Genomic DNA, 20,393 nt, shown 5'->3' on the forward strand with positions numbered 1-20,393 from the left:
AAATTAGAGAGTTGTTTAAAATTGCATTGTCTATCTGAATCATGAAAGACAAATTTTGGGTTTCATATCCCTTTAAATGGGGGAATAGCCCAGGTTCTGCCAAAAAATTTCAACAATGAGATAAATTAAAAAATTCATAAAAACTTGGTCCTCTAAAAGTGAAGCTCATTTAAACGTTTATTCCATGTTATAATGCACTGTGTCTAACAGGAACATTTTCTTAATGTTTTGTGAATGTGTAAATGTATGAAATTGTATATTAATAGTTTTGTGATTGTCGCTAATTAAAAGTGACCTAAATTCTTCTGTTTCCTAATGAATTAATTAAAGAAACAAAAACGTAATACTTCGATCAAAATATTATATTTATCTGCACTTATCTGCATTTGCTATGTTTGCTGCAGTAATTAGGTATAATATCCTGCATTTGACAGTTTTTAACAGCTAAATGGCATTAGTTCATGTGTGCCATATAGATAACATTGTGCTCATGCACGTGGAGTTGTCACCACTAATTGCCTGAAATGCACGTCTGTTAAAAGAACTGAAATAAGGGGGCTGGTGTTATGCAAATCTGGGGAATGGTAAATAAAAGGATCTATCTTTTTAAACAATAACGCCTAGTAATTACTAGTCACTTTTGTTGTCTTGCTATAGAATATAAACCAAGTCTAAACCTTTTTAATGCAAATTAGCATCTTCTTATCTTCAGTTGTTTTTTCCATATCTTAACTCCATCCATCACATAACTCAGGAGCTGATCTATATATATATATATATATATATATATATATATATATATAGGTATAGAGATATACATATACATATATATATATATATATATATATATATATATATATCTTTTTTACAAATACATAGGAGTTGACTTATCAAGCTGCGGCGGGCAGGTGCGTACATACTAGCCCCTGTCCGCCGTAGCTCGCCTCTGGCAGGCTGAATTCCGCTACTCGAATTCAGCATTGCACACAAGCGCTATTTTGCACTTGCTTGCAATCCCGCCCCCTGCCCACGAAGCAGCCAATCACGCGCAGGCAGGAGCTGTCAATTTTCCCGGTCAGACGAGACCGGGGAGATTGAAATTCGCCACCTAAGAGGTGGAGAAAGGTTAGGGAAGCAGCGGTCTGATGACCACTGCTTGTTAAATATGTACTGCAGGTTCTCATTTACCACAGTTTAAGAAGGGACAGGTCATTAAACAGTCACACGAAAAGTGCTACATGATTGAATCTTGAGGGACATAGATTTCAACCAATCAATGTAGATGGCCTATCAAAAGCACGGTTGAGTGAGTACTCTCCCAAGGGATATGGCGGTATAGTATAGATAGGAGGGTAAGCATCAATACATAGAAAAAGTAAAGACGGAGGCTGCTGTGCTATGCTAAAGGAACAAGTCTGATTGACGTCTGGCAAATGAACGTGTTGACCCAGTAAGAAATGGTCTGCATGGCGCACTATTGAAATTTATTTGTGTAAGCCTCACTGGATCATATCAGGCCAAGCCTGCGGCGCAAAGTAAAGGGGGTCAGTGGAAGTAATTTGAATGCAGTGTTTTGTAACATGGCACAAGGGGTTGCTCCTCTTAACCCAAATTAAAGTCAGTGCTACTTTCCTTCCTAAGATAGGGAGAGTCCATGACTTCATTCCTTACTGTTGGGAAATACAACACCAGACCACCAGGAGGAGGGAAAGACACTCTAGCAAAAGGCTTAAATATCCCTCCCACTTCCTCATTACCCCAGTCATTTTTTACCTTTTGTCACGTTAGGAGGTGGCAGAGAAGTGCCAGAAGATTGGGAGAGTCCTGAAAAAGGGTATCTGCCCTTTGAGATAGGACTGGGGTTTTAAGTAGTTATGTCAACCTCCCAGTGAGAGTATTGATGAAAGTTATAGTCTGGAGATGCAGGGAAAGTTTTTCTGCGAAACCATCCAGACTACTGCTAACAGCTCCTAAGCAATCAGTGTTGACGAGTTTCACTGCCTGCTTTCTCTCACTCAAGTCCATCTCAGGAGCGCTGCTATAAGACTGTCACACTTGAGAGGCTGTGTTCTGTTCCACAGCATAGATCCTGAAGGTTAGATTGTTTCAATTTTTAAACATAAAAGCTATAACGGAATCACAGTGTGGCTCCTTTATACCTTGATATAATCCTGGATTAATATCATTTGAAGGGGGTTTATTGAACAGCTGGGGTTAATTAATCAGTTTATTAATTATTTACATGCTGCTTTGTGTGATTTTTTTTTTTCCTGGGCTGATAGACTGTGTGTTTTTGGCTGGAACAAACAGGTTTCAAGTTTAAGTATCACTTTCGTTTTTGAAAGTGTTGCACAACTCCTATTACTTGCTGTACTTTTAATAACAAGGAAAGTACTGTCTTGCACTCCATGTGACCGGGGTGGTCTATGTTCATTTCCTCCATTCTGGCTGAGACTTGAACCTGAGGAGAGCGTTTCCTCTGTTAATTGTCTAGGAGGTGGTGAGTGCCCCAGCCATTGGGAATATAAAGGTGCAGTTTTCTATAATAATAATAATAAAAAAAAGTTTTTATTTTTGTCCTTCTGTGGGTATAACCTGAGCTATGGAGGACTCTGTACTAAATCATACCTGTTTATATTGTGAGGAGGCCGTGGTTTTCCCGCCCACTCAATTATGTTCCACATGCCTTAACATCGTTATAAAGTCTAAGAAGGGAGACAAGCCTGCTAAGGCTCTTAGTCCCTCTGAGCCGTCTAATCTCCCGTGAGATTACTACCCTTGCTACATTATCCACTCCACATGCAGTTCCCTGTAGCACATTTAATACTCCATCTGGAGGGGGCCTTCTTCCTGCGCACTTTGCAGCGCAGTTACAAACGGCGGTGTCTGTAGCCCTCAGTGCATTACCTCGCTCTAACAAACGCAAGACAAAGGTTAAACATAGCTCTCCTGACCCGGAGTCATCTAAATATTTATCGGATTTAGCTATTATGTCCCAGTTATCCAATGATGAGTTAACCTCTGTAGCTTCAGAGGGTGAACTTTCTGGGTCGGAGTCCTTAGCGTCTAAGCCTCCTGCTGCAGAGGAAACATCCTTTAGATTTAAAATTGAGCACTTTTTTTATTAAAGGAGTTTCTGTATAGAAAGAGGTTTTAGAGGCCGCGCTGCCTGAAGAACCTATGATACCTAAATTAAACAGAGTTTACGAAGACAGGAAAGTTCCTTTGACTTTTCCTGTGCCAGTTAAGATGGCGAACATTATTAAGAACGAATGAGAAATAATTGGTTCTTCCTTTTCCCCCTCATCTACTTTTAAAAAGTTGTTCCCGGACTCTCAACTGGATTTGTGGGGCTCCATTCCTGAGGTGGATGGTGCTATCTCTCTACGCTTGCTAAACATACTTTTATACCTCTTGTGGATAGTTCTTCATTCAGAGCGCCGATAGATAATAAAATGGAAGCCTTTCTGAGAAAGATGTTTCAACATACAAGATTTTTATTTCAACCGGCGGCTGCAGTTGCCGCGGTTGCCGGTGCGACTCTTTGTCAGAACTCATTGAGGTGGAGTCTCCCCTTAAGGCTATTCAAGACAGAATTAAAAAACTGAAGAATTGCTAATTCTTTTATCTGTGATGCGAATATGCAAATTATTTGCCTAAATGCAAAGGCCTCTGACTGCGGTCCTAGCCCCCCGGGCGCTCTTATTGTCTTCGTCTGTGGATTTGACTTCTACGTCTAGACTCCTTTCTCTTCCCTTCAAGGGAAAGATTTTATTTGGTCCATGCCTGGACTCCATTATTTCTATGGTTACTGGAGGCAAGGGTGCCTTCCTACCGCAAGATAAGTAAAACAAGCCTAAGAGACGAAAATCTTCTAGGGTACGTTTAGGATATATCCTCCTCAGGAGTTGTTGTCCCGGTGCCTATTGAAGAAAAAGGTTTGGGGTTTATTCTAACCTTTTCGTGGTCACAAAGGAGGAGGGAACTTGGATGATATTCTGGTGCAAGCACCATCCTTTCGTCTTGTGGAGGAATTCTCGAAGTCCCTTCTCAGTGTTCTTCGATTACATGGATGGAAGATAAATTTGGAAAAGTACCAGAGTGGAATTTCTGGGTACTATAATAGACTCCATATCAATGAGGATATTTTTAACAGACCAGAGACGTTCCAAGCTAACTAAAGCATGTCGTGCCCTCCGGACCTCCTTGAGTCCCTCTGTGGCTCAGTGTATGGAGGTAATTGGTCTCATGGTGTCCTGCATGCACATCATTCCTTTTGCCAGGTTCCGTCTCAGACCTTTACAACTGTGCATGCTGAGGCAGTGGAACGGTGATCATTCAGACCTGTATTAACAGATTGTATTAGACAGCTGGTCAAGAGAATTGCTCTCTTGGTGGCTCTGTCCAGATCATCAGTCCTGAGGGACAAACTTCTTAAGACCATCCTGCGAGATTGTGACTAGGGACGCAAGCCTATCCAGATGGGGAGCTGTTTAGGGTGCCAGGGAGGCACAGGGTTGTGAACTCAGGAGGAGTCCTCCCTCCCAATCAATATTTTGGAACTACGGGCAATCTTCAAGGCCATGAAGGCTTGACCACTTCTGGGTTCGTCCCAGTTTATCAGATTCCAATTAGACAATAAAACCTTGGTGGCTTACTTCAACCATCAGAGGGGAACAAGTAGTTCCTTGGCGTTGAAGGAAGTATCTTAGATTCTGGAGTGGGCGAAGCCCCACAGCTGATCGCTGTCAGCAATCCACATTCTCGGTGTGGACAACTGGGAGGCGGGTTTTCTCAGCAGGCAATCCTTCCATCCAGGGGAATGGTCTCTCCATCCCGAGGTGTTTCCAGAGTTATACAGCAAGTGGGGGACGCCAGAGATAGATCTCATGGTGTCCCGTCTCAATACCAAGCTACCCAGTTACGGATTGAGGTCGAGGGATCTGGAGGGTCAAACTCGTATATATTTTTTCTCCATTACCGCTGCTTCCTCGAGTGGCGGCCTGCATCAAGCAGGAGTGGGGATGTCCTCATCTCCTCCATGGAAGTTACCTTGTTGCAGAGACCTGCTGATACAAGGTCCATTTGTTCATCAAAATCTAGATTCTCTGAGGCTGACTGCGTGGAGATTGAACGCTTAGTCTTAGCCAAGAGAGGTGTCTCTGAGAGTGTCATTGATACTCTTATTCAAGCTCGTAAACCATTTACTCGGCATATCTACCACAAGATGTGGAGGACCTACTTATTCTGGTGTGAAGAGCGTGGTTTTTCCTGGCACAAAGTTAAGGTGTCCAGGATCTTATCTTTTCTCCAGGATGGGTTGGAGAAGGGCCTTTCTGCTAGTTCCCTAAGGGGATAGATGACTAGATTTGACCCTCTCTGTTTTATTGCAGGCTGAGCTTCCAGAAGGGCTGATTAGGATCAGACCTGTGTTTAGATCTGGGGCTCCTCCTTGGAGCCTAAATCTTGTTCTCGGGTTTTGTATCAGGTTCCATTTGAGCCTCTGCATTCCGTTGACATTAAATTGTTATCTTGGAAGGTTCTCTTTTTATTGGCTATTGCCTTTCTGAGATCTCTGCTTTGCAATGTGAGCCCCCTTACCTGTTTTTACATGCCAATAAGGCAGTTTTATGTACTAAATTAGGTTTTCTTCCTAAGGTTGTGTCAGATCGCAACATCAATCAGGAGATTGTGGTTCCTTCCTTGTGTCCTAATCCTTCTTCATCGAAGGAATGCATACTTCACAATTTGGATGTGGTTGCGCCTTGAAGTTCTATCTTCAGGCTACTAAGGAGTTTAGACAATCTTCCTCTTTGTTTGTTGTCTATTCGGGGAAGCGTAAGGGACAGAGGGCTACTTCGACTTCCCTATCTTTTTGGTTAAGGAGTGTTATCCGCTTAGTTTATGAGACAGTGGGCCAGTGAGACCTGAGAGGATAGTGGCTCATTCCACTAGAGCAGTGGCTTCCTCTTGGGCCTTTAAGAATGAGGCCTCTATGGATCAGATTTGTAAGGCGGCTACCTGGTCCTCCTTACATAGACCTAGATTTGGAGTTTGGCGTTAGCCGTGAAAACCAGCGTTAGAGGCTCCTAACACTGGTTTTAGGCTACCGCCGGTATTTGGAGTCACTCAAAATAGGGTCTAACGCTCACTTTTCATCCGCGACTTTTCCATACCGCAGATCCCCTTACGTCAATTGCGTATCCTATCTTTTCAATGGGATCTTTCTAACTCTGGTATTTAGAGTCGTTTCTGAAGTGAGCGTTAGACATCTAACGACAAAACTCCAGCCGCAGGAAAAAAGTCAGTAGTTAAGAGCTTTCTGGGCTAACGCCGGTTTATAAAGCTCTTAACTACTGTACTCTAAAGTACACTAACACCCATAAACTACCTATGTACCCCTAAACCGAGGTCCCCCCACATCGCCGACACTCAAATAATTTTTTTTAACCCCTAATCTGCCGACCGCCACCTACGTTATCCTTATGTACCCCTAATCTGCTGCCCCTAACACCGCCGACTCCTGTATTATATTTATTAACCCCTAACCTGCCCCCCACAACGTCGCCTCCACCTACCTACACTTATTAACCCCTAATCTGCCGACCGCAAAGCGCCGCCACCTACGTTATCCTTATGTACTCCTAATCTGCTGCCCCTAACACCGCCGACCCCTATATTATATTTATTAACCCCTAATCTGCCCCCCTCAACGTCTCCTCCACCTGCCTACACTTATTAACCCCTAATCTGCCGACCGGACCTGAGCGCTACTATAATAAAGTTATTAACCCCTAATCCGCCTCACTAACCCTATAATAAATAGTATTAACCCCTAATCTGCCCTCCCTAACATCGCCGACACCTAACTTCAATTATTAACCCCTAATCTGCCGACCGGAGCTCACCGCTATTCTAATAAATGTATTAACCCCTAAAGCTAAGTCTAACACTAACACCCTCCTAAATTAAATATAATTTTAATCTAACGAAATTAATTAACTCTTATTAAATAAATTATTCCTATTTAAAGCTAAATACTTACCTGTAAAATAAATCCTAATATAGCTACAATATACATTATAATTATATTATAGCTATTTTAGGATTTATATTTATTTTAACCAGGTACAATAGCTATTAAATAGTTAAGAACTATTTAATAGCTAAAATAGTTAAAATAATTACAAATTTACCTGTAAAATAAATCCTAACCTAAGTTACAATTAAACCTAACACTAGACTATCAATAAATTAATTAAATAAACTACCTACAATTATCTACAATTAACCTAACACTACACTATCAATAAATTAATTAAATACAATTGCTACAAATAAATACAATTAAATAAACTAGCTAAAGTACAAAAAATAAAAAAGAACTAAGTTACAAAAAATAAAAAAATATTTACAAACATAAGAAAAATATTACAACAATTTTAAACTAATTACACCTACTCTAAGCCCCCTAATAAAATAACAAAGCCCCCCAAAATAAAAAAAATGCCCTACCCTATTCTAAATTACTAAAGTTAAAGCTCTTTTACCTTACCAGCCCTGAACAGGGCCCTTTGCGGGACATGCCCCAAGAAATACAGCTCTTTTGCCTGTAAAAAAAAAAATACAATACCCAAGCCCCCCAACATTACAACCCACCACCCACATACCCCTAATCTAACCCAAACCCCCCTTAAATAAACCTAACACTAAGCCCCTGAAGATCATCCTACCTTGTCTTCACCTCACCGGGTATCACACCGATCCGTCCAGAAGAGCTCCTCCGATGTCCTGATCCAAGCCCAAGCGGGGGGCTGAAGAGGTCCATGATCCGGCTGAAGTCTTCATCCAAGCGGGGCAGAAGAGGTCTTCCATCCGATTGAAGTCTTCATCCAAGCGGCATCCATCCGGAGCGAAGCGGCAGCATCCTGAAGACCTCCACCGCGGAACATCCATCCTGGCCGACGACTGAACAACGAATGACGGTTCCTTTAAATGACGTCATCCAAGATGGCGTCCCTCGAATTCCGATTGGCTGATAGGATTCTATCAGCCAATCGGAATTAAGGTAGGAATATTCTGATTGGCTGATGGAAACAGCCAATCAGAATCAAGTTCAATCCGATTGGCTGATCCGATCAGCCAATCAGATTGAACTCGCATTCTATTGGCTGTTCCGATCAGCCAATAGAATGCAAGCTCAATCTGATTGGCTGATTGGATCAGCCAATCGGATTGAACTTGATTCTGATTGGCTGTTTCCATCAGCCAATCAGAATATTCCTACCTTAATTCTGATTGGCTGATAGAATCCTATCAGCCAATCGGAATTCAAGGGACGCCATCTTGGATGACGTCATTTAAAGGAACCGTCATTCGTCGTTCAGTCGTCGGCCAGGATGGATGTTCCGCGGTGGAGGTCTTTAGGATGCTGCCGCTTCGCTCCGGATGGATGCCGCTTGGATGAAGACTTCAATCGGATGGAAGACCTCTTCTGCCCCGCTTGGATGAAGACTTCAGCCGGATCATGGACCTCTTCAGCCCCCCGCTTGGGCTTGGATCAGGACATCGGAGGAGCTCTTCTGGACTGATCGGTGTGATACCCGGTGAGGTGAAGACAAGGTAGGATGATCTTCAGGGGCTTAGTGTTAGGTTTATTTAAGGGGGTTTTGGGTTAGATTAGGGGTATGTGGGTGGTGGGTTGTAATGTTGGGGGGCTTGGGTATTGTATTTTTTTTTTTACAGACAAAAGAGCTGTATTTCTTGGGGCATGCCCCGCAAAGGGCCCTGTTCAAGGCTGGTAAGGTAAAAGAGCTTTGAACTTTAGTAATTTAGAATAGGGTAGGGCATTTTTTTATTTTGGGGGGCTTTGTTATTTTATTAGGGGGCTTAGAGTAGGTGTAATTAGTTTAAAATTGTTGTAATATTTTTCTTATGTTTCTAAATATTTTTTTATTTTTTGTAACTTAGTTCTTTTTTATTTTTTGTACTTTAGCTAGTTTATTTAATTGTATTTATTTGTAGCAATTGTATTTAATTAATTTATTGATAGTGTAGTGTTAGGTTATTTGTAGATAATTGTAGGTAGTTTATTTAATTAATTTATTGATAGTCTAGTGTTAGGTTTAATTGTAACTTAGGTTAGGATTTATTTTACAGGTAAATTTGTAATTATTTTAACTATTTTAGCTATTAAATAGTTCTTAACTATTTAATAGCTATTGTACCTGGTTAAAATAAATACAAAGTTACCTGTAAAATAAATATAAATCCTAAAATAGCTATAATATAATTATAATTTATATTGTAGCTATATTAGGATTTATTTTACAGGTATTTAGCTTTAAATAGGAATAATTTATTTAATAAGAGTTAATTAATTTTGTTAGATTAAAATTATATTTAATTTAGGGGGGTGTTAGTGTTAGGGTTAGACTTAGCTTTAGGGGTTAATACATTTATTAGAATAGCGGTGAGCTCCGGTCGGCAGATTAGGGGTTAATAATTGAAGTTAGGTGTCGGCGATGTTAGGGAGGGCAGATTAGGGGTTAATACTATTTATGATAGGGTTAGTGAGGCGGATTAGGGGTTAATAACTTTATTATAGTAGCGCTCAGGTCCGGTCGGCAGATTAGGGGTTAATAAGTGTAGGCAGGTGGAGGCGACGTTGTGGGGGGCAGATTAGGGGTTAATAAATATAATATAGGGGTCGGCGATGTTAGGGCAGCAGATTAGGGGTACATAAGGATAATGTAAGTAGCGGCGGTTTACGGAGCGGCAGATTAGGGGTTAATAATAATATGCAGGGGTCAGCGATAGCGGGGGCGGCAGATTAGGGGTTAATAAGTGTAAGGTTAGGGGTGTTTAGACTCGGGGTACATGTTAGAGTGTTAAGTGCAGACGTAGGAAGGGTTACTGCATAGCAAACAATGGGGCTGCGTTAGGAGCTGAACGCGGCTTTTTTGCAGGTGTTTGGGTTTTTTTTTCAGCTCAAACAGCTCCATTGTTTCCTATGGGGGAATCGTGCACGAGCACGTTTTTGAGGCTGGCCGCGTCCGTAAGCAACTCTGGTATCGAGAGTTGAAGCTGCGTTAAAAATGCTCTACGCTCCTTTTTTGGAGCCTAACGCAGCCTTTATGTGGTCTCTCAATACCAGAGTTATTTTTATGGTGCGGCCAGAAAAAAGCCGGCGTTAGTTTTTCGGGTCGTTACCGACAAAACTCCAAATCTAGCCGATAATTTTTCAATATTTTACAAGTTTGATGTTTTTGCCTCGGCTGAAGTAGCTTTTGGGAGAAATGTTTTGCAGGCTGTGGTGCCCTCAGAATAGGGTCCACCTCTTCCTTTTTGTTCCCTGTTGTTATTCATTCAGTGTCCTCTGGAGCTTGGGTATAGTTTTCCCAACACTAAGGAATAAAGCCGTGGACTCTCCCTATCTTAGGAAGGAAAACATAATTTATGCTTACTAGATAAATTCTTTTCCTTCCAGATAGTGAGTCCACGGCCCCTGCACGTTTTTTCTTGTCTATGGGCGGTCCCCTATTATTTATTTTTTTCTTCTGGCACCATTTATACCCTAATGTTTCTCCTACTTTTCCTTGTAATGAGGAAGTGGGAGGGATATTTAAGCTTTTCGCTGGGGTGTCTTTGCCTCCTCCTGGTGGCCAGGTGTTGTATTTCCCAACAGTAAGGAATGAAGCTGCAGACTCTACCTATCCGGAAAGGAAAGGAATTTATCTGGTAAGCAAAAAATGTTTTTGTCGTCAGGATTAATCAGTTGTATCTTTATTCTTTTGCACATCCATGTGTTGCTATATCATGCAACCTTAAAGGGATATGAAACATACATTTTTTTTTCTTTCATTATTCAGATATAGAACATGCAATTTTAAACAACTTTCTAATTTACTCCTATTATCAATTTTTCTTCATTCTCTTGGTATCTTTATTTGAAAAAGCAGGAATATAAGCTTAGGAGCCGGCCCATTTTTAGTGGGTAGATCTCGTTGAGCTGGTCATTTGAAAAGTAGAACCCAACACACAAAAGTGCCATAGAACATATTCCCTTTTGTGCAGAACATTGGAATGTGAAATATTTACATCAAAGGTCTCCAATTCACTTCTATATATGTTTACATATGTATTTATTTGTTTATATGTGTATATATGTCTGTAAATACATATATACACATATAAATGCATATGTATACACAGATATATATATATATATATATATGTGTGTGTGTGTGTAATCTGGCCCTATATGTTTTTAAACTAATCTATTTCCATTGCTGACTCCATACTATAATTAGACTCTTTGTGCCTGACATTCTTTGTAAAAGTGTTAATAGTTTTGTAAGGATACTATATTGAGTTAATATCTGACTACTGCAATGTCTTTTGCAGCCATTCCTCCCATTGTCTGATAGCGGCGTTATATATGACTCAGATGAAAGCATTCCAAGTGATGATGAGGATGATGAGGATGCATTTCTTTCTGATACCCAGTTACAGGAGCACAAACATGCAGCTTCTTACAGGTAAAATGGATTTATTACTTTGTTTATCTTCCTTTTATATTCTAGAAATCAAGTACTTTGTTTGTACTAACATTTAACCCTTCAAATTAGTCATTCCTTCAATAAAGAAGGTATGTATAAGATTATGTTTCATGAATGTTTTTCAGTGTAGAGTCAGAGCAGTATTTTATTCTTTAACAGTGCCTAGTTTGAGTTATTGTAAATGCAGCTATCATTACTGTATCAGTTTAGAAAACCCACAGTGCATGGAGCTGGCATTAATATTTATCTAAATATGTGCACTGTTGTCCACCAAAAAATGCATTCAATTTAATTCTGTCTCAAAATCTAGTTAAACTGGACTAATTCTACAGCCTGAATAACTGAAGGGACACTAAATTAATATAAAACCTTAAAGCAATAGTCTAGTCAAAATTAAACTTTCATGATTCAGATAGAGCATGCAATTTTAAGCAACTTTCTAATTTACTTCTATTATAATTTTTTCTTCCTAGCAATGTACTTTATCCAGGGTTGTATAGCTAGATTTCTTTCATGTAATTGGCAAGAGTCCATGAGCTAGTGACGTATGGAATATACAATCCTACCAGGAGGGGCAAAGTTTCCCAAACCTCAAAAATGCCTATAAATACACCCCTCACCACACCCACAATTCAGTTTTACAAACTTTCCCTCCTATGGAGGTGGTGAAGTAAGTTTGTGCTGAGATTTCTACGTTGATATGCGCTTCTCAGCATGTTGAAGCCTTATTCCTCTCAGAGTACAGTGAATGTCAGAGGGATGTGAAGGGAGTATCACCTATTGAATGCAATGGTTTTCCTCACGGGAGATCTATTTCATAGGTTCTCTGTTATTGGTCGTAGAGATTCATCTCCTACCTCCCTTTTCAGATCGACGATATACTCTCATATTCCATTATCTCTACTGATAACCGTTTCAGTACTGGTTTGGTTATCTGCTATATGTGGATGGGTGTCTTTTGGTAAGTATGTTTTCATTACTTAAGATACTCTCAGCTATGGTTTGGCACTTTATGTATTTATATAAAGTTCTAAATATATGTATTGTACTTGTATTTGCCATGATTCAGGTTTTCAGTATATTTCCTTTTGCAGACTGCCATTTTCATATCTGGGAAATGTATTTTTTAGGAAAAATGTATTTCTTAACTGGTGTATAGTCTTTTTTTCAATTGACTGTCATTTTGAATTCACAGGCAGAATAAGGCTCGCGAGGGTGCAAAATGCCAAAGTATATTGCGTCATTTTTGGTGCGAGATTTTTTTGGTGCAAAGTTATGTTCGATGACGCAAATTCGTCACTTCCGGCGTCTTAGTTGACCCCGAGTCCTTTCACAAGATTGCGTCTTCAATGACGTGAGTGTGTCATTCCTGGGTGGTGTTAGCGCCAAAAAAAAATTCTGTTTGTGTTGTGCGTCATACTGGGCACCAAATATTTTCATTATTTAAATTCCTATATGCCTCTTGCCTTTTTTCTCTATCAGAGGGCTATGCTGTTTTTTTCAATCTGATCCTGTCTCAGAAATCACTGTTGGAACCCTGCTGCCTGATAACAGTTCCGCCAAAGCTAAGTGCATATGTTGTAAACTTGTGGAGATTATATCTCCAGCTGTGGTTTGTAATAGTTGTCATGTTAAACTTTTACGTGCAGATAATGTGTCCATCAGTAATAGTACATTGCCTGTTGCTGCTCCTTCAACATCTAATTTACAAGATATACCTCTGAATTTAAAAGAATGTATTACTGATTCTATTCAGAAGGCTTTGTCTGCCATCCCGCCTTCTAATAAAAGTAAAAGGTCTTTTAAAACTTCTCATAAAGTTGATGAAATTTCAAATGACCGACAACATACTGAATTATCCTCCTCTGATGAGGATCTATCTGATTCAGAAGATCCTTCCTCAGATATTGACACTGACAAAGCTCTTTCAGGGTTGCTGTATTGATTCTCTGTTAAAGTAACATTGTCTGTTTAAGTATAATAGCTAACCAAGCTAATTTATAAATTATTTGCTTTACAAGGGTTGCATTTTTTTTTTAAAAAAAAGGAAATAACTAAATAACTTTTTCTAGCATTCCATTTTTTTTTTCTGTCTGTGTGGGTAATTAGGGGTGGGATTATTTTCACCTGTGTGGACCTTGCAAGCCTATAAATTTAGCACATTTACTCTGTGAGCTTGCTCTTTCAGGGTTGCTGTATTGATTATCTGTTAAAGTAACATTGTCTGTTTAAGTATAATAGCTAACCAAGCTAAATTATAAATTATTTGCTTTGCAAGGGTTGCACTTTTTTTTATTTTTTAAAAAAAGGAAATAACTAAATAACTTTATTTCTAGCATTCCATTTTTTTTTTTCTGTCTGTGTGGGTAATTAGGGGTGGGATTATTTTCACCTGTGTGGGCCTTGCAAGCCTATAAATTTATCACATTTACTCTGTGAACTTGCTCTTTCAGGGTTGCTGTATTGATTCTCTGTTAAAGTAACATTGTCTGTTTAAGTATAATGGTTAGCTAACCAAGGTAGTTAGACAAACAAGGTTTTGGGGTAACCAAGGGGAAATATATTTATTTTATACTTTTAAGTTAAACCTTTTATTAAGAATGTGTGAGAATCTCATTCAGTGTACAGCTTGCCACATGTTTGCATCACTGGAGCAGCCGCTTCTGGGATTATATGTTTGTGGCAAGTGTGAGCATATTGTCTCTTTAGAAACTCGTATTGGGGATCTGGAGGAACGAATTGCAACACTACATGAAATTCAGACACTTGAAAGGGAAATGGATAGGACTGAGCTGGTTGTTAATGGTTCCAGCAGTGGGAATGGGGAGGATTCAGATGAGGAGACTCCAGGATGTAGCTGGGTCACAGTTAGAGGGCAAAGTAAAGGTAAGCGGAAGAGACAGGCCAGTTCTGAGCTGGTACACCCCAATAGATTTGCCAGATTAAGTGAAGATGTTGGGGATATCAGTTCAGGGGTGGCAGTGTCAGAGAGGGCTGTGTTGCCTAGTATAGTGAACAGTCCTTTAGCTGTGGAAGAGGAGCATACTATGGTGGGCAGTCCTTCAGTCATGGAAGAGGGGCATACAAGTCAGGGCCAGAGGCAGATGTTGGTGGTAGGAGACTCTATTATTAGGAAGGTTGATAGGGTCATTTGTCATCCAGACCCTTTACATAGAACAGTTTGCTGTCTTCCAGGGGTTCGTGTTAGGCATATTGTGGAGCGTATTGATAGATTGTTAGAGGGATGTGGGTCTGATCCTGCAGTCATGGTGCATATTGGTACTAATGAAGGAATCGGTGGGAGATGGAGAGTCCTAAAAAATGACTTCAGGGAGTTAGGTAGCAAGCTTAAAGCAAGGACCTCCAAAGTAATATTTTCTGAGATATTACCAGTGCCGTGTGTTAACTCAGTAAGGCAGAAGGAGCTAAGGTCTGTTAATTCATGGCTAAAAACATGGTGTAAAAATGAGGGGTTTGACTTTTTAGAACACTGGGCTGATTTTTCACTAGGGTACAATTTGTACAGTAAGGATGGATTGCACGTGAATGACATGGGTGCAGGTGTGTTGGGGGAAAGGATGGTAGCACGTTTAGAGAACCTTTTAAACTAGGCAAAGGGGGGGAGGGTCAGTTAGAACAAAATAGAACAGAGAGATCAGTCTGTGAATATGTCACTCCCTTAATATCTCAAGGAAGGGATGACTTAAGAAATGTCACATTAGAAAGTATAGAGGAAAGCACACCAAGTAGCAGCAGAAAGCACATGAAAATTAAATGTATGACAACAAATGCAAGAAGCATGACAGGTAAAATGGGGGAGCTGACGCTCTTAGTTGCAGAAGAAGACTATGATGTTATCAGTATAACTGAAACTTGGTGGGATGATTCACATGACTGGGCAGTTAACTTAGAGGGGTATACATTATTTAGGAGGGACAGGAATAATAAAAGGGGTGAAGGAATCTGCATGTATATTAAACCTAACCTTAAACCTACAATAAGGGAAGATATTTATGATACAAGTGACAATGTAGAGAAATAAAGAGTGGGGGGAAAAATCCTAAAAAAATATTACTAGGAACATGCTACAAGCCTCCCAACATTAGTGACCCGGAGGAAAATCAATTACTTATCCAAATAGGTAAGTCTGCTAATAACAGTGCTGTAATTATGGGAGATTTTAACTACCCTGATAAAACTGGGCCAATGAAACTAGTAATTCAGCTAAGGGGGGATAGATTTTTAAATGTTCTCAGGGATAACTTCTTGTCACAATTAATAGAGGAGCCAACTAGGAGTAAAGCTATATTGAATTTAGTGCTATCAAACAATACAGATATAATATCAAACATAGAAGTTAAAGAACATTTGGGTAACAGTGATCATAACATGGTCACATTTGAAATCTCTTTTCATATGCAGTGTTTTAAAGGTTTAACTAAGACTTTTAATTTCAAGAAAGCAAAATTCAATGATTTAAGGAAATCATTAAATAATATAAATTGGGACAATGTATTTTCTAATAAAAATACAGAGGATAAATGGATAATATTTAAAAATTTGTTAAATAAATATACATATCGACACATACCATATGGTTATAAAAATAAAAATAAAAAAACAAAGCCGTTATGGCTAAATAAAAATGTGTTAAGAGAAATTAGGAAGAAACGTAGGGCATTTAAATTATTAAAAGAAAATAGTACAGACTCAACATACAATATTTATAAGGAATGTAACAAAGCATGCAAAAAAGCAATCAAATTAGCCAAAATTGAAAATGAAAAATTAATTGCCAAGGATTCTAACCCTAAAAGGTTCTTTAAGTACATAAATAGCAAAAAATCTAAGAAGTATAATATAGGTACATTAAAATGCGTGGAGGGTAGCATGATAAATAATGACAGAGAGAAGGCTGAGGTACTAAATCAGTTTTTTTCTTCAGTATACACAAGAGAGGAACCATTGAATGATACTTTGGAACAGAATAGAACATGCCAGTCCATACCACTAACTGGGTTTTGTTTAGAGGATATCAGGAAAAAACTGGAAAATATTAAGGTAAATAAAACTCCAGGCCTAGATGGAATACACCCAAGGGTGTTAAGGGAATTTAGCACTGTTATAGACAAACCTTTACTCTTAATTTTTCAAGACTCAATATCCTCAGGCATGGTACCCCAGGATTGGCGAAAAGCTGATGTGGTGCCACTCTTCTAAAAGGGAAGCAGGGATGATCCAGGAAGCTATAGACCAGTTAGTCTGACATCAATAGTGGGGAAGATATTTGAAGTGATTATATTGATGAGCATATTCGTGTAAACAAGATTATGAGTTCTAATCAGTATGGCTTTAGGAGAAATAGATCATGTCAAACTAATCTAATTAGATTCTACAAGGAAGTAAGTAAAAATATAGATAAAGGGAAATCAGTTGATGTGATATACTTAGATTTTGCAAAGGCATTTGATACAGTGCCACATGAGAGATTAATGCACAAAATTAAGGGACTGGGAATAGCTGAAAATGTTAGCTCATGGATAAATAACTGGATAAAAGATAGGGAGCAAAGAGTAGTAGTAAATGGATCATACTCAGATTGGACAAAGGTAATCAGTGGCGTCCCCCAGGGATCAATACTGGGCCCTGTTCTTTTTAATATTTTTATAAATAACTTGGAGCAAGGATTAAATAGCGACATCTCTATTTTTGCAGATGATACTAAGTTAAGTAAGGTCATTAGGTCAGAGCAGGACAATATCTCTTTACAAAGGGATTTGCTAAAATTAGAACTAGTGAATGGAAAATTAGATTTAATACGGAAAAATGCAAGGTTCTACATTTTGGAAGTAAAAATAAGCAGGCTACGTATTTTTTAAATTGGACAAGACTTAGCCAAACACAGGAGGAAAGGGATTTGGGAGTAGTAATAGATAACAAGCTAAAGATGGGTGCACAATGCAGGCCAGCGGCTTCAAAGGCTAATAAGATACTAGCATGTATTAAAAGAGGCATTGATTCAACGGAGGAAAACATAATTCTGTCATTATATAAAGCCCTGGTAAGACCTCACCTTGAGTTTGGTGTGCAGTTCTGGGGACTGATTGCTAAAAAAGATATTGCAGAACTAGAAAAAGTTCAGAGAAGGGCCACAAAGCTAATAAGGGGATTGGAGAAATTAACCTTTGAGGAGAGGCTAGCCAAACTGGGTCTGTTTTCTTTAGAAAAAAGGCGCTTGAGAGGTGACATGATTACTTTATATAAATATATTCAAGGTCCATATACAGAGATGGCAGAAGCTCTGTTTATTCCAAGAAAATTGTTTCTGACAAGAGGTCATAATTTAAGGTTGGAGGAAAGGAGATTTAATCTCCTGCAACGGAAACGTTTTTTCACTGTAAGAGCAATACAATTGTGGAACTCATTACCAAAGGAGGTAGTGAATGCCAATACCATAGATACATTTAAAAATAGTCTGGATAAATTTCTGTATATAAACAAAATGAATGGATATGATTGCTAGTATTAAATGGGTCACATTTTAATGGGGTTATTTAAGCTTAACTGGAGCTTTTTGTAAGTATTTTAGCTTTGTATAGGATGAACTCGATGGACTTCAGTCTTTTTTCAACTTTATCTACTATGTTACTATGTATTTATTTAAAATTGAGTATGTTCGTTCTTTGTTAAAAGAAGTGTTGATTACATTGGATATTGAGGAAACTAGTCCTCTTGATATTAAAACTAGTAAACTGTTTAAATTCTGTAAATTCTATAAACCTCATGTGGTTACTCCAGAGGTTTTTCCAGTTCCTTATTCTATTTCTGATATGATTTCTAAGGAATGGAATAGGCCTGGTACTTCTTTTATTCCTTCTTCAAGGTTTAAAAAGTTGTATCCTTTGCCAGCAGTTACATTGGAATCTTGGTAAAAGATCCCCAAAGTTGATGGGTCTATCTCTACTCTTGCTAAACGTACTACTATTCCTATGGAAGATAGTACTTCTTATAAAGATCCTTTAGATAGGAAACTTGAATCTTATCTAAGGAAAGCCTATTTCTCTTGTAAGATGTATTGAGTCCACAGATCCATCCATACGTGTGGGATATTCTCCTTCCCTACAGGAAGTGGCAAAGAGAGCACCCACAGCAGAGCTGTCTATATAGCTCCTCCCTTAGCTCCACCCCCAGTCATTCTCTTTGCCTACTCTAAGTACTAGGAAGGGTAAAGTGAGTGTGGTGACAAAAATGTTAGTTTTTTTATTTCTCAAGCAAAAGTTTGTTATTTTAAATGGTACCGGTGTGTACTATTTACTCTCTGGCAGAAAAGGCATGAAGATTTCTGCAAGGAGGATGATGATCTTAGCACTTTGTAACTAAAATCCACTGCTGTTCTCACAAGGGCTGAAGAGTACAGGAAAACTTCAGTTGGGGGAACAGTTTGCAGGGTAAACTGCATTGAGGTATGTTCAGTCTATTTTTTTCTAGACAGACTGTGTTAATTCTAGAATTGGCTGGCAATATCCCCATGAGGGAAGAGTAAGCTGTATTCAGACACTTGGTAGGAATCCCAGCTTGCATGAAGGGCTCATTAGTTACTGGTGACACTAATAGGAAAAAAACGTTTTTGTTTATTTAGAAAAGATGCAAAGATAACGTTTTTTGAGGGACTTTAAGGGGTCATTGTGGCTTGTTTTAGGGTTATTAACCCACATGGCTAGTATAAGAAACACTCTGTTGTGTTTCTGCTAGTTCCCAAAACATTGAGTGAGGTGGGAGGGGCCTATTTTCACGCCTCAGTTGCGCAGTTTCTTTTCCTCAGAGACATCCAACTGCTTCTCCAGAGTTTCCTACTGTGTTTGAGGGCTGTAAAGAAGTTTTTTTTCCCCATAAATCGTTCCTAAAGGGCAGGTAGGCGCCACAGCAGAGCTGTGGCAAGGTGCTGAACGTTTTTTTACCGGTTTTGACGTTTTGTCAATCCGGTTTTTACATTAAGGGGTTAATTGTTTATTTGCATAGCTGTGCAAAGTTACTAAGGCTTTATGATACTACTGTAAAAATTTAGTTGAGTTTACTGCTTTTTCTTTTACAAAGATATGACGAGTCCACGGATTTCATCCTTACTTGTGAGATATTAACCTCCTGCTAACAGGAAGTGGCAAAGAGCACCACAGCAGAGCTGTATATATAGCCCCTCCCCTTCCCCTCCACCCTCAGTCATTCTCTTTGCCTGTGTTATACTAGGAAGACATGGTAAAGTGAGGTGTTAGTTTTAGTTTCTTCAATCAAGAAGTTTTTTATTTTAAATGGTACCGGTGCATACTATTTTCCTCAGGGGGATATGGAAGAAGATTTCTGCCCTGAGGTTTGATGATCTTAGCATTTGTAACTAAGATCCACGCTGGTTCCCACAAGACTTCTGAAGGTAACCATTAGACATCTTCAGTGTGGAGACCGGTTTCATGCTACAAGCAGCATTAAGGTATGTGCAGCCTTTTTTTCTGAGGAGACTTGGTGTGTCAGAACTGGCTGGCATTATTTCCCTGTATGGGGATGGGGTAAGCAGTAAAACCTATTTTAATAAGAGGGGTGTTACTGTAGTCCCTATATTATATTTATCATTAGTTGATATTTGGGCATTATGTGACATGGGAGACAATGTTAAAAACTATGTTTTATGTTTTGTTTTGTTTTTTGGCACTTAAAACTTATTGGTTTTATGCTTGAGGGTTGTATTGTGTGTGTATTTCTACTTTAGTGCAAAACTGCATTTCCATGCAGTGTTGTTTGGGCCTACTCCAACTTTTGACCTTAAGGGGCGGAGCCTATTTT

General features: G+C 39.1%; 1 protein-coding gene across 2 annotated transcripts in view; it reads left to right on the top strand.

The window, feature by feature from the left end:
- The window catches only part of DMXL2 (Dmx like 2), a 641,271-nt gene that overhangs the window by 470,198 nt on the left and 150,680 nt on the right, over nt 1-20,393 (top strand). For both annotated transcript variants that reach the window (XM_053717470.1, XM_053717469.1), the window contains one exon: nt 11,407-11,540. In XM_053717470.1, coding sequence (XP_053573445.1) covers nt 11,407-11,540 — 134 coding nt within the window. The remainder of the gene's footprint in view (nt 1-11,406; nt 11,541-20,393) is intronic.

The sequence above is a fragment of the Bombina bombina genome, chromosome 6 (assembly GCF_027579735.1).
Source record: "Bombina bombina isolate aBomBom1 chromosome 6, aBomBom1.pri, whole genome shotgun sequence".
Lineage (NCBI taxonomy): Eukaryota > Metazoa > Chordata > Amphibia > Anura > Bombinatoridae > Bombina > Bombina bombina.